Genomic DNA, 14,398 nt, shown 5'->3' on the forward strand with positions numbered 1-14,398 from the left:
CAACACAGTCTTCCTGATATTTGTTGGAGGTTTTCTGCCACAAAGGGGCCACTTAGTTATATAAGAAAACCAAATCCTCCAATGGGAAAGAAGGATTGTTACATCTGCATAAGGAAAATATGCGTCATCCACAGAGATTACCTGTGCTTTCAGTTTTCTGCACCCTGCAACAGTGTCAGTTCCCCGCCACACCCATCACATGAACGGGCAAGTTGAGAGGTTGGAATCTGCGCTGTGTTGGAATAATATTGCTGAATATGAGGGAATTAAAGCTGGACTTTATATTCTCTGGCAGAGTAAGGCCACGGGGATGTTGTACCAACTAGCTGAGTCCATAACTCTGGCATCCCACTTGCTGTACTTGGGCAAAAGCACGTCTCTGCTGCTCTTATGACAACATGGTCTTATTAATCTAAGCTCTTGTTGCGGGGGAGGGGGTAGGAGACATGTTCGGAAATATGCAGTGAATGTGTCCACCAGGGGTGCCTCGTAGTCACTGTGAGTTCACATCATGACACATAGATTATGAATGAAAATGACCTCACTTTCCTTTCTTTGTTGTCATTTACTGTATCAGAATGTGTTCTGTATTTTCCACACTATAAGGTGCATCTAAAAGCCTTAATTGTTTTTGAAAAAAAAAATCACAGTGTGCCTTATAATGCGGAGCGCCTTATATGGAATAATTCTGCTGCAAACAAGGTTGGAAATACGCTAATGTGGCAAACTTGGCCAACATATCTAACGTGGCTAACGTGTAGCGGTGTCAGACTGTGTGTTTTTTTTAACGTTCCTAAGAAGGTTTGGAGTTAGCGTTGTCGTGGTGACGTTTGTTTTGGTGGTATCAGTCTGTTTTTTTACATGTTGCAAATAAGGTTGGGTGTTTTGAAATTCATTTTTTTTCCACCTTTGTCATGGTAGGGATAACACGTCATTGTAAAGGTGGGGTCATCTGGACCCCATAAGATAGCACAAGGGTTAAGTGTTCCTATTCATCTTGAATCATGAATCCATACATCCATGTATGGATTCACCCTTCATGTTAACTATTCATGGTGTTCAAATGTGTATACTGCACGGGTCAAAAATGACCCATAAGACAATTTTAGTATCTAATGATGGAGTCACATTGGAAAAAGGGGGTTAAGGTATTAAACATAGTGGGTCACTTTTTACCCGCAAGGCAACATAAGGGTTGAACTTCTTTAGACCTATCGCATCTCAGGGCTGCAATCGCTCATTCATAAATATGCAAGTCAGTGGTCTCTGCATGCTCCTGGATGAGAACGGGACAGAAATGCTGTCCTTGATGCAGATGCACAGCTGCACTGAAGTGAATCAGAATGCAGAAACAGTGACTGTAGGAAAAAGAGCTCCCACACATTACTGTCCGCTCTGCCAAGAAGACAGGTCATTTCAGCAGAGTGCATAGCGACCTTAGGCAAGATTAAATTACTTGTCGTTGGGAGTTTTACAATGGCTCTGTGTGAACACAGAACAAATACCACATGAAACCTGGATGTTGGTCTGCGTCGCTCTAATACTGTCTGAATAACTGAAACAACACAGACTAGCAGATATTGTACAGCATCCATTAGGAAGCTGAAACAGATCCTGCTGATTATGTATCTGATGCCAAACTTTATTCATGCCATACTTTATTTAATCTTGTATTTTTTTAAGTTTAAGGTTAGGCAACATAAATTTTCAGTTAATCCCTCCTCCCATCAAAGAGAAACACCTTGAGGGTAGGTTCTGTGAAACAGCCGCTCTTAACAAAACTTCCTCCTTGAGTAATTTAGCAGCTGATAGATGTTTTTGTTATGATGCCATGTGGAACCAAGTAGGACTGATTTCTCTCACGCTATCAGAATAAAGCTGTTTTGCTGTTTGACATATTTTTCCCGTGTGTTATGAACTAAAGCAGCCTTCCCGATTTCTTGGGTTTCCACAACATCTGCATTGATTAGGAATCAAAGGGAGTTTGTTGAAACTGAGTACAACAGGACATTAGCAGTTGGGATGTGGTTTGTATGTTTTTTCAGGTGAGTTTGCTTGCTTTCTTTAGTTGATCATAGTGATTTGAAGACAGTTTAAACTTGCTGCAAAATAAAATTTGTTGCCAAAATTCTGACTTTAACCCTTGTGCTATCTATGTTAATGTTGGGAGTGCGGTCATCTGGACCCCACAAGACAACTGAACGCCACAAGACAATGCATTGAACCTTTTTTTCTTCAAGGATGAAGAAATCCATGGTGTCCATGGATTACATAAAATCCTGGTAGGGATAACAGGTCAATGTAAGGATGGGGTCATCTAGACCCCCTGAGATAGATATCTGCTCCTGATTCACAAGGATTTGATTAACAAAAATACTCATGAATGCAAATTTAAGCTGAATTTTTTTCACATATGTCCTCCATCATCAGAAAAATGCCACAAGAACCTGTTAAAAACACCAAAAAACAATTATTTTATCGATGTGAGTTCTTAAAAGAAATAAAAAATTATATTGTTATATTATTATGTTATTACCATCCACACCTGTTACCTGGAGGTAGTTGCTTCGTCCTGGCTTTGAAGCCACGGATTAACTCTAGTCGTCATAAACATGCTTGCACATCTGCAGCTGGTTGCACAAAAAGGCACCATATTGTAAAATTCTTAAGCCATTGGACTGTGTTGTCACATGCAGCCTTGAATATCCAACCTTACGTCTTCACAGCAACCACACTTAGGCCACAACTACCTGCTAGCAGGTTTAAGGTGAGCTCCTGTTCTGAGGCTGTGCATGCACCGCTCTGTCAGTTACAATCAGAGCACACGCGTTCCATGCAGACCAAACACAGGAACATACTCTATTGATCTAATCCCAGCTTGTGAATGAATCATTAGGGAAAAGATGCAGACACAACTATTTGTAATAACCAGGAATGAACAGTCTCTCTACACCCAGCATGCACGCACACACTCCGACACTATGACAGAAGAGGAAGTTGACATACGGTAGAAACTGGCCATAACGTAGGTTTGACAGCGATCACCAGTAAAGTCATTTGGACACCTGATGGAAAGAAACAAAGCCACAGAAATGGAGGGAAGAGGAGAAGGGATAGGTGGAGGGTGGTGGACGAGTGACAAACAAAAAATGTAAGAGTGGAGTGATGAAGAGGAGTATGCACAAAAAGAAAATAAAGGTAAGACAGAGGGGAGAGAGGGAGAGAGGGGGGGAGAGAGACACAGAGTTAGAACAACAGCTCAACCACAGGCAGCAGAAGCAGAGCGTTCCCATGGATGACACCACCACGTGTGCATGGTGAGGTACACAGCTCATTGCGTGTTGACCTGAGAAGGAGAAAGGAGGAGAAAGAAGAAGAGAACTGGGGGGGAGCGGGGGAGGGCCAGCAGGAATCCACTGAGGAGATCCAGTGAAAACCGTGCCTCTGTTCTCAGCTGTTCATAGAACATTAACATACGTTTGTCAGGTTTGGGCATGTACGACCGCAGGGGCTCAGTCTGTAAGCAGCGCGGGCCAAAGTATCCATCCGGACATCTAGGGGGGAGCAGACACGGGTTATGAAAAGGAAAACTGAGAAAGTGAGGTGCGTTACAAATTACAAATCCCTTTGGGTCACATACAGATCAAGAATGTTAAAAGAGCATAAAGACAATCAAGAAGGTGTTAGAGTCACAGCATTTCCCAATTCAACCATCCACTATAGCATCCATTGGGATACAACAAAATGTTGATTAAAAAAAAGAATATTGAAAAAGATTAAAACCTTTGAACCAATAATGGACTCCAAAATGCATACACAACTGAATTTATTTCAGTTGTTTGGCTGCAATAGTCAAAACGGTGGTTACATTCTTCTGAGAATTGGATTTCAGATCTTTAGGGGTGTAAGGAATGATCGACTTAATCGATTAATAGATTCACAGGACTCAACCAGATTGATCGGTCCAAGACAAGTTGTCAAAAGAATAACCTATACCATTCTAAAATCGTTTAAGATTAAATGAATAGATTTTATCAATATTGGAAAATAACATTTTGATCATGCCATCATTACAGTCCAATGTGTGCAAACACTGAGTTTTGCAAAGACAAGTGACCATAGAGTAGGGTAAAATGTTTCAATAATGTTCAATTTGTGTCATATTTTTATGTATATTATTTATTTTTATTTTATAAGTTCTTGTGTACTTGTTTGTACACATATTTAATTTACACTTGATTATCTTGCGAGAAACACAAGGAATCTGGAAAACGTTACCTGCACTGTTCAGTACCAGGTATTTATCTCTGTGTCACACTGGTTGAATTTTTTTTACTAAAGATGTCCTGGATCAATTCTTAATCAGTGAATTAGGTCGCTCAAAATGAACCGATATGAACTATTAATCGTATCGTCATCCATAACTCACGATATGAAACAAATCGTTGTTAAATGAGTTGTTACATCCCTGTAGATCCCACACATGCTCACTTGCAAATGTGTCGGTAAAATGTTTTTACATCTTAACGTCGAACAAATGGATCCATTCAGTCAAAAGAAAAAGAAACAAAGTCCAAGTGGAAAAATCAATTCATGATCACCCACTCAATGCGCAACCTCACTATGTTGGCTTTGCTTTGACATTTTTGAAAGTCAAATGAATTTCAAACATTCTGTTCCATCACATCCCACTTTGCAACAGAGACTGGGATCAAACAGAAGCAACATGGATTCCGTGTCAATTCTGTGTATTTTTTTGCATTTCCTTGTTGAACAGAAACAAGGAAACATGTGTGGTAGTGTCCCCTCATAGGAATCCCAAGAATCACTTGCAAATGCACCAGCTTTTGTTTATTTATTTTTCTACCTGAAATTTAACAGCACCAGATGGAAAATAAATTCCCTAAGACTAACCCTGAATATGGGAAAAAGGACAAGGAAAAAAAAACAGAAGAATATACTTTTTTTGGTACATCGTCATTTTGTATCTGAAATAATTTGCGCTCCAAATTCTTGTTATGGACTGATTTCCAGGCCACCAGGATTCCACTCACAGCCACAAGTAGACCACCAACCTGACAAAAGGTCATTGGTGGTGATTTACTAGTTTCACTCAAGGTCTCCCAGGAGCACCATAACATTCAGCATTAAATTACTCATCCTGAGTGATGGCGTGTATCTGGGGACAGCAGCACCAATACACAAAGGAAAACTTGGCTGAAAGATGAAAGGAATAAACCAGCAGCGTATAATTTAAATATCAGAGGAGCACACAAATATCCACAGTGGTGTAGAAAATAAACATGTGACATTTAGGAGGAGGAAGTAAGTGTTTAACCATGTGTGGGAGGTTGTCAGGCAGGATCTAGTCTTCAAAAAAAAAAAAAAAAAAAAAAAAGTAAAAAAATAACCCACACAGCTTTTATTATGACAGCCGATGACAAATATTTCTTTTTATTTTTTTGTTGTTCACTTAGAGCTTTGTTAAATTTCGTTCATTTAAGTAATTTAAAATTATGACTGTTGGATCTCTATTTGAAACAAAAAAAATGTTCATTTTAAAGTAAAGATTAAAACACTTCTTAATAATAATGGATAAAGATAATGGCAATAATACCACCTTAACCCGATATCACCTTTTGTATCCCAAATCATTACTTAAAAATTAATTTGATACAACTTGGTCCAGTGTTTTCTGCCCTATAGTTCATCATTATTCTGCTAGGGGCAGTAGAAGGACTTTTCCATGCTCATTTCAAAATGGTTGCCTCCGTGAAACTGCAAAAACACTTTTGGCGGGAAAAAGTTTAGCTAATTTTTAAAACTTTATGGTACAACGCCTTCTTTCTGTATTAAAAGAATGCAAAACTTGTTTATTAATTATTTTTAATACAACCAAACCATACGTAATGAATTTAGGACGGTGGCTATGTCATATTTTTGTATCTTAACCTTAAATTGTGCGCAAAAACGTCCCAAATCAATCATGTACTTTCTATTTTAATAAAAAATGATATTGCAATTTTTTTGTGGATTACATCAAAGGGTTTGAAAACATTTTAATTAAAACAAATTTAATTTCTTTGATACGGCTAGATTTACAGGGTTAACTTCTTGGTGGCTTGCTAATTCACTGTAGCATAACAGCTAACGTGCTAATGCTAATAATTAGCTTCTGCTAGAAAATGCTCTACAACTAAAATAAATATTTTAATTGTCTTTAAAGCCTGTTATATTTTAATTCATTGCAAGGACTAACTTAAGCTACCTTTATTAATATTAGCACTACAGTTTTTATAAGGTCAAAGTAAGAAAGCTGGGTCTGAAACTACCTTAGCAGTTCCTTTGTCTCATGATTTGTGAAACCCAGCATTTTTTAAATGAAATGGCTATAGGACAACAAATCCCATGCACGCCTTCAACTGTATTATCCATCTTTTTTTGGACTTGCGCCCAAGCTGGGAGTGAATTAGCTGCAGCAATTGAGTTATTGCTGCCTTCAGTCTGTACAACTACCCGGCTGTCTCAGCCATGCTCTCGCTGCTTGTCGAGCATTTCTCTGTTGGGCCAACTGGACATGAACGCCTCACCAATGCTTTAGCACTAAATCGAACTTGTCAGAGGACTTATATGATAGTTTGTGAAAATGTGGCATTACAGGCCAAATTTATTATGCCTATAATGTTTCTTTTTCTGGATTTGGTAATTATTCTTTTTATCAAAAAATGTAATTGTTTGATTACCAATACTTTCTAAAAGAAACATTAAAGAATCACCAACGTCTCGACCCAAAAGGGTCAGAAACAACTTTGTCATCGTTTGTCCTTGATTGGCTCAACTCAGGCAGGAAATTTGCTGTGAAATGAACATGATTTAGTTCAAACAGCTGTTGGAAAAAGTTTTGACAATCAGCCAACTGCGAAAGTCATCGTCTCCAAAATTACAAACGTCTTTTCCACTTGAAAAGCTGAAAAACATCAAAGAAAGTTTAGTGTTTGATTTAACTTCTCTCAAGCGTCATCCCCTCTAATGTTTTTTGACCTTAAGTCCAACAAAAACTAAACTGTAAATGTCAGAGGGGGAAAAAAAAGGGGTTGTTTCTGTGAAAATGTCAACATGTTTTCTTCCTGAAAAGCAGAGATACATGGTTTCTCCCGTACGCTTTGCTCACAGGTCTTGATCCCTGCTACAAAATGTAAGCAATCTTCTTATTTACCTCATTGGGGGCCTTGCACAGGCATAAATATTTGCTCGCTGCGAAGCCGTTGACTTATGACATTTTAAAAAGGCTTTTAATGTGTAGCTCCCCTGTACACCAAACATGACTTAAAAGGATGAGCACACCACCTCTTCACTCCATTACTAGTGTTAAAATACACCACAGGTGGCTAGTTAGGAGAACTGGCTGTTTCCTTGTGATGCCATGCTGCTGTCGCTGCTGCTGGAAGCGGGAAAATCAAGCGCTAAAATGAACATTCGTGGTTAGAGTTCGGACGTTGAGAAATGTTGCTGTGGGACAAAGACTCAAGTCAGAGATGAGAGAATGGCAAATAAATGGTTTTCAAGGTCGACGGGGAGTGGGGCGGAGGGTCGGGTGGGGGGTGACTCACTTGCAGGAAAGCTGTTTTATACCATCGATGAAGTAACAGTCGCCGCCATTCACACAGTAGGCCTTCTGTGTTTCGTTGCATTTTCTGGCGTGGCCTGAGCCTGGAGATGGCGTTGTGGTTACTGTGAGAGTAAAAGAAACAAATATTACATTAGTCAGTCTGTTTTTAAAATGTTTATTTTTCTTACAACTTTGAAAAACTGATAAAACAGAGGAAGATCGGTGATAAATGCTTCTGCTTACAGCTGTTATCCTTTTCATGAAAATCCTTGTCCCTTGTCTGTGATTTACACCGTTTTACTCACTCGTACCTCAACAAGGACTCTTAGTTTTCCCTCCACAAATGTAATTGTGTTCCTAAGCAGTGTTGACACTATCTCAAGAAGTTCTGTAAGAAGAGATAAATATTTTACCGACTTAGCATAGGAGATGTTTATGCGCTGACTCAAGCCAATGGAATGGCCTGAAATGTCATGTATCTCAACCTAATCCTCAAGCGTGTTTATCGGAAGAGGTGCACCGTGGCAGGAACGGACTTGAACATGTCAGATGTTGGAAGGATTGCCACTGCGTATACCTGCCTGCTTTTGGACACAGCGCTTCTCTAGCACAGGATAGAGGGGTCATTGTGCATTCTGGAAGATGTTTATGGCTGCAGAGTGTTGTGACTTGAAATCGCCCAAGGATTTGATTTAGCCGAGCATTTGGCTCTAACATGTAGCAGGCTGTTTGCTGCCACAGAAGGATTTCACAACTCCCACTTTTTCTTTTCTTTTCTTTTTTTTTTTTTTTTTAGCACATTAGCAGTCACAGAGTCTCTTCTCTAGTTGGAAAGATGTTGGTCTCTGATGAGCTGACACAAGTTTATACTTCATAGCATAACAAAGACATCAATTTTAGCCAATTATGCCCCAAAAATATTTTATGTTGAACAAAAAAATTGCGTGAAACTTTCTTACCCCAAGGAAAACATTTAAATTTACACGATTGATGTCTGATTTGATGTGTATTTATGTTTAAACATATTTCCTCCTAAAGACCGAACACCTTTATTTTCCATCGACTCTAAACACCTTTTTCAGCTTAGCAGCCACTCAGAACCACTTCATTTTCACCTGAAGACCTTGCTGGCATGTAAAACACCTCGTAAAAAGATCAAACCAAACTAGCGAGTAGGAGGGACCTCCAAAACGTGTAAAAGTCTCCCAGTCTCAAACGAAAACCACATTTGAAGTTCACCTTAAAATGATGCAAAACAAAAGAGAGAAAAGGGACGATAGAGGAGCAGGCTGGCCCAGAATGATCTGATGGAAGGAAGTGAAATGTCTCAAGCAGATCATCAGACCACTGCAGGGTTGGCAGACACACCAACACTCACACATCATCTCATCCTGGTCCAGCTGGCTCACATGTGGGCGAAAACCTGCAAGTGACTTTAGAAAATAAAAGCTTCCCATGAAAAGAAGAACAAATTAAATCTGGCCAGTTCTTTATTTTTTCATACAAAATATTTCTTATAATTAAATCAATCAAAATATTTGATGTATTTAACATTTCGTTGATACTTTACTTGTCTCATGATATAGATGCTGGAGTTGGTTTATTTTTTTACTTCAGAGGATTGACCTTTAAATTGAAGGATGACCTTTAAATTCTAATGTAGGTTAGTTTTATCTTTAAATATACCAGCGTCTGTCTATATGAATTAGGATCTAAAAAGAAATGGTTCATTTGTCACACAGCCACTACAATTTGCGCACATTGTACCAGTGAAAATTGGTCAAATGTGAATATACGTGCAAAAAGTGAGAAAAGTTGTATATCCGACAAGTTATACCTTGGTGGTACATGCGTGAAAAGTCCGTTAGACATACGTGGAACGGTTTTGGAAAGGGACAGATTTGATGATGCATCTCGCAAAAATCATGTGTGGTTGTGTGAGATTTACGTAATAATTACGCGTAATCTACATAAAATACATGAAAACTGTGTAATTCTCAACTGACCAAAAATTTTGAACAGCTCAAAACCGAATGCATATAAAAATCTGTTGGCCAAAACCCCTGACGGACATCTTCAAAAATCAATGAATGACAAACGCAAGAAACATGTATGAATTATGTTAATCATGCATATTTCACTTAAGACAGAAATTTCATATGTGGAAAATGCCCAAAATGTGTGACATTTCCTTTTATTCCGTCAACTTTACTTTTTTTTTACCAAACATTTCAAAATAAAAGACTTTGATTCACATTTTATTTAGAAACAAAAGTAAAATTTGTCATTTAAAAATTATCCCTATAACTTGAATAAATTGTTAGTTATTGTGTGTCCCTTTTCCTAAAAGTGCTTCTATAAAAATGCCACAGAAAAATCGGGGTTTGTGAAAAATCCCCGAGCTTAAACATCTGCAGCACCGAGTTGTTTTTGTGCAGACTTCCAGCTAAAAGGTTGCAGGTGGAGCTCCCACAGGACAAAATTCATTTGGTCCAACCAAAAAACAACACCTGTCTGTATTAAAGAGCTTCAGAGGAGAACAAACACATACCTGCGAGCAATATTTTAGCCCCTCGACTGCAGAAAATAATAGCCTCTTAAACAAGTCAGTGTCTTTTGAAGAATGAACCTCATTCATCTTCCTTTTTCAGAAACATTCTGTATCTGTAAATATCTGTTACTATTAAACCGGAAATCTTCTCAGTTTGCTTTTGATGATGCTTTGCGATGGACATAAAATTCACAAACAGGCTGGCAAAGAGCTAAAAGTCTGCTAAGAAAAATACACCATAAAACGTATGTGTTCTAAATATAGAAATGACTTTTCACAAAAACATGTGTTTTTTTACACAAAAGAAGATTTTTGACTGTTTTGGACAAAAGTTTTTAGATTTCTTATCGTTTTTGTAAAGCAGAAGTAAAAAACAAAACAAGAACCAGAAACATTCCTATCCCATGATGACACCACCACCATGCTTCACTGAAGAGATGTTATTTACAAAGTGTTCAAAGGTTCATATTACCAATTGGGAATTGTGAACAAACAGTTTTTATCTGCTCAGAGGATGAAACCTCTTTTTTTTTCCCTCAACAAATTCAAATAGATTTTGTTTTGTAGAAGCAAAGAAACAGAAATTCTTTGAGAAAAGCATCGTGTGTTCATAGATCCTGTTAATTTGATGCACCCACTTAAGGTGTGACCTCACCAGAGGGTTTGCCAGTATTTTCATTTGCTTCATCGTCAGGAATGACATGTTTTCAGTTTCATTCTCATATGGCAGATTCAGCTGCCAACGTATTTTCCACCTCAGGGGTGAGACATAAACTGTCCCCTTATGTCATTCCAGATTATTTCCAAATTCGACATTGAATCAAAACTGGCCCAAATGTACCAATCATCCCCCTTACAGGGAACCCCCATACAAGGAGAAGGACCTTTTGGATTTCTGGGATCCAAATGTTATTCCTTTGGAACCTATTCTGATCGCTGCGATACAGTGTTTACTTTGGCTGCTCCTACACATGTTTACTCGAGATTAAAAGTCGTGACAAGGCCCAAGAATTTACCGAACACAGTTAGAAACACACTTTAAAACAACAACGAGCATCTCAGTTATGGGATGTGGATACAGTTTTCTGCTTAAATTACTGAAGTAAAATAGCGTCTTGTAAAGTAACTTTTGACCAAGCTCTGTGGAAAAACATTTTCTTTGAGAGGTGACCAAAAGTACGATGAAAAAACCCGCCTCCCACTACGTAAGGAAAAAAGGCCAGATTGTTGTTAAAATCACTCCGATCATCTTTTGATCTATTTAAAAAGCGTTTTAATTAGGATTACGTTTTTAGCCAACATTTAAAACAAAACTTTCTAGGACAAAGTTTCTGCAGAGCGGCAGGAGTTCATCAGAAATTCATATTTCTGTTGTGGAGTAAGCCCGCCCTCATTTCCCATCATTCAGTTGTTTACACGCCCTCCAGCTATTTTACAGTCCCTCACAACGCTGAACATAACATTACCAGTGGATACATGTCACAAGCTTTTCCAACTGTATTTTTTTTTCATCTGCTCCTGTTTCACAATGATTTGAATCAAGAAATATTGAGAAATTGTATTTTAAGATAAAAAAATTTTAAAAATGTCCTCCGTTATCAGAAAAATGTAAGAAAAAAAAACACAAAAAAAATATGTGATTTTCATTGGAATACGTCTTTAAATCCAAGACAAAAAAATACACTTGTTTGATCTGTGTTTTATTTGAGGATAACCAAATTCTAAGGTTTTTGTTTAACATGTGTGGAGTGGAGTGCTTCCCACGTGCAACTTGTAACTTGGCAATCGAGCAGTTTAGAATGTGTGTGGAGATTTTGTTTGTTAATTGCAGTCAGTCACATCAGTATTACATCAGTTAAGTGTTTGTCCTCTGAGGAAGATTTCATTTGAGCGCCTTAATCCCATTTGCTATATTGTCCAAACAGCCGGCCGGGGAGGAGGTTTCGGGCGACGACACACATTTCACATGCCGCTGCTTTTTTCTCCTCGTTGTACGCGCAGAGGAAGAGCTAATCACAGCTGTTAACAGACTGTGGCCGTTTTGTGGACAGTTGGTTTGATAATGCGTTGCGAATGCTGTTCATCATTGCAATGAGGAGCAGCTGTTCAGAGTTTGGAGGGAGGTGTTCATGCCTTTTCACGTGGTCTAATGAAGAAGTTGCTTCTCTGCGTGGAAGAAGTCACCTATTCCACAAACCAGTGGAGACAGACAGAAGTCCTCTGTTCCACCTGCTCCAGATGAGTGATCGTTTCCTCACAGAACGTCCCAAAGGATCGTTTTGACATCCTCTTTCAGGGTTTTAATCACCAATTTTCCTAAAATGATGGTGAGGCAAAAATAAAAAACGCAGATCAGCTCAGAAAGGCACATCCGTTCGGGTCAAATTCAACTTTTTATCTGAGAAATATATAAAGCTGAGATCTTGGGTGACTGGGATTCCATTGGTTTGTTCTGGTGCATTCTTTCAGCATGCCATGTGCTGCTGCCTGTCTCCAGTCATGCTGTGTAATCCCCACCGCATAAAGTAAATCAGAGTTCAGGTGTGTTCGCCAAGGTTGAATTTTGTCTGGAAGCTGCAGCCAAAGCCGGAGGCTCTGTTTGTTTATCTGCACTCATAAAGTCCCAGTTTTGTTCGAGATTGCTTGGTTTTCTAACCTCGGGTTTCGTCTTTTTCTTGGTAACGTGGCCCGGGGGCCGAATCAGAGTAAAAAGGGAGGAGAGGGGAGGTTTTCCTCTGGGTAGTGAGAGTGTTTAGCCATCAGCCTTTGCCACTGAGTTTGATTAATCCTTCATGGCCCACGAACTGAAAAGCAAAGCCGGGGGAGCAAGTGGGACCATCTGGAAACCTTCATAAACATGCATGTCTTTCCACGCTCTCCAAAGGATTCTAGGAAAATCGTAAAAAGCGAAAAGAGAGGTCCCCTTTGCACGGCTTTTTCCTCCTGAGGCACCCTCTGCATATCCGACAAACACAAATGGACTCAAACTAAAACCTCAGCCCCGCATTGCACCTCTCAACCCCAAATCCTGAATTGGGTTATGAAACTTGTTTAAGACGGACTCGGGAGCGGGCTTACATACTTGTCAGCCTAATTGATGACAAATGTTGATAATTGACTTCAGCTTGGTCTAATCTTTTCCACTTTTGCACTTCTGTTGAGCAGACAGGCATCTACAGCCTGAGACGGGCTCGGACTCTGCAGAAAGGCAGTTTTTCAAGCTCGTGGTGGACTGCATCCATCTGGACCTGGTTATGGCTTGTTTGATTTTCGCTCTTAAAAGCTACGTTATTGTAATAAAGCGTATAAATCACACAGCCTATTTGGAGGGCATGTCAGTGTGCGAGAGCAGCGTGTAGACCTTCATTCGGGCAGGAGCACCGGGCGTCAAAATGAGGGAAAAAATGAAAAGCTGTGCTTTTTTTTACAAAAACAAACAGCTGTTTTATCAGTTCATCAAGATCTTCACCACAACTCAAACAAACGAGAAACATTCGAGCCAAGCTGTTAAAACCAGAGGGGAAAGTGATAAATGTCTTAGTACAGACTCCTAAACAGTCACATAAGAGGGTGGTGGTATGTGTAATAGCCCTACCACCCAGACACGCATCTCTTCAAGTCAGTTTTATGTGGCAGAAAAAGGTCTCCTCCACCACCACAGTCCACCAAACCTCCCATAACCTCCTATCATCTCACGGCAGCAAACATTTGGGTTCCAGCTGGAACCGAAAAGTTGAATCTGAAATTTCAATGTTTATTAATTCTCTCTGGATGGAGCTTCTATGGATGGAGCTTCTGTGGAAGGCGTTCAAGTTCCTACCATTGACTGTATATAAGAACTGGACTGAGTGAGTGTAATGTCACCAATAGAAAATAGTTTACACCAGCTCCAATGAAAAAAAAGTCAATCTGGTCGCCTTTTTTTGTAGTACGGACATCGCCATGTTGGAACAAGAATTCGTCGGTAAGCAGGGATTTTGAATCTGTCAATCAAATAAAACACGATGTGAGGCCACCTACTTTTATCGAGGGATCTGATTGCCCAGTTCAGAACTTGAAAAACTTGTGATAAAGAAAAAATATCAATAAAAAATGAAGACTGGAAGGAAAATTTCAAACAAAAAGGTATCAGAGCAAGAATGTTAATTCTAACAAATAGAATGACTGAGTAACAGCTGTTTATTTCTCAATAGAAGTCTATAGGATTTTGGCTTCTTGGAACCAGTGGGTAGTTCCTG

The 14,398-nt window shown here is 39.2% G+C and overlaps 1 protein-coding gene across 5 annotated transcripts in view; it reads right to left on the reverse strand.

Annotated features, from left to right (window-relative positions):
* Positions 1-14,398, reverse strand: part of LOC101164582 (pro-neuregulin-2, membrane-bound isoform) — a 79,311-nt gene that overhangs the window by 12,671 nt on the left and 52,242 nt on the right. For 4 of the 5 annotated variants that reach the window (XM_020708867.2, XM_020708868.2, XM_011483509.3 and 1 more), the window contains exons 4-5: positions 7,611-7,731; positions 3,007-3,065 (exon numbers count right to left, since the gene is read on the reverse strand). In XM_020708867.2, the coding sequence (XP_020564526.1) occupies positions 3,007-3,065; positions 7,611-7,731 (180 nt within the window). Of the gene's footprint in view, positions 1-3,006; positions 3,066-3,477; positions 3,555-7,610; positions 7,732-14,398 lie in introns of all 5 variants that reach the window. The other variant, XM_011483508.3, reaches the window with a different exon arrangement.

The sequence above is a fragment of the Oryzias latipes genome, chromosome 14, assembly GCF_002234675.1.
Source record: "Oryzias latipes chromosome 14, ASM223467v1".
NCBI lineage: Eukaryota > Metazoa > Chordata > Actinopteri > Beloniformes > Adrianichthyidae > Oryzias > Oryzias latipes.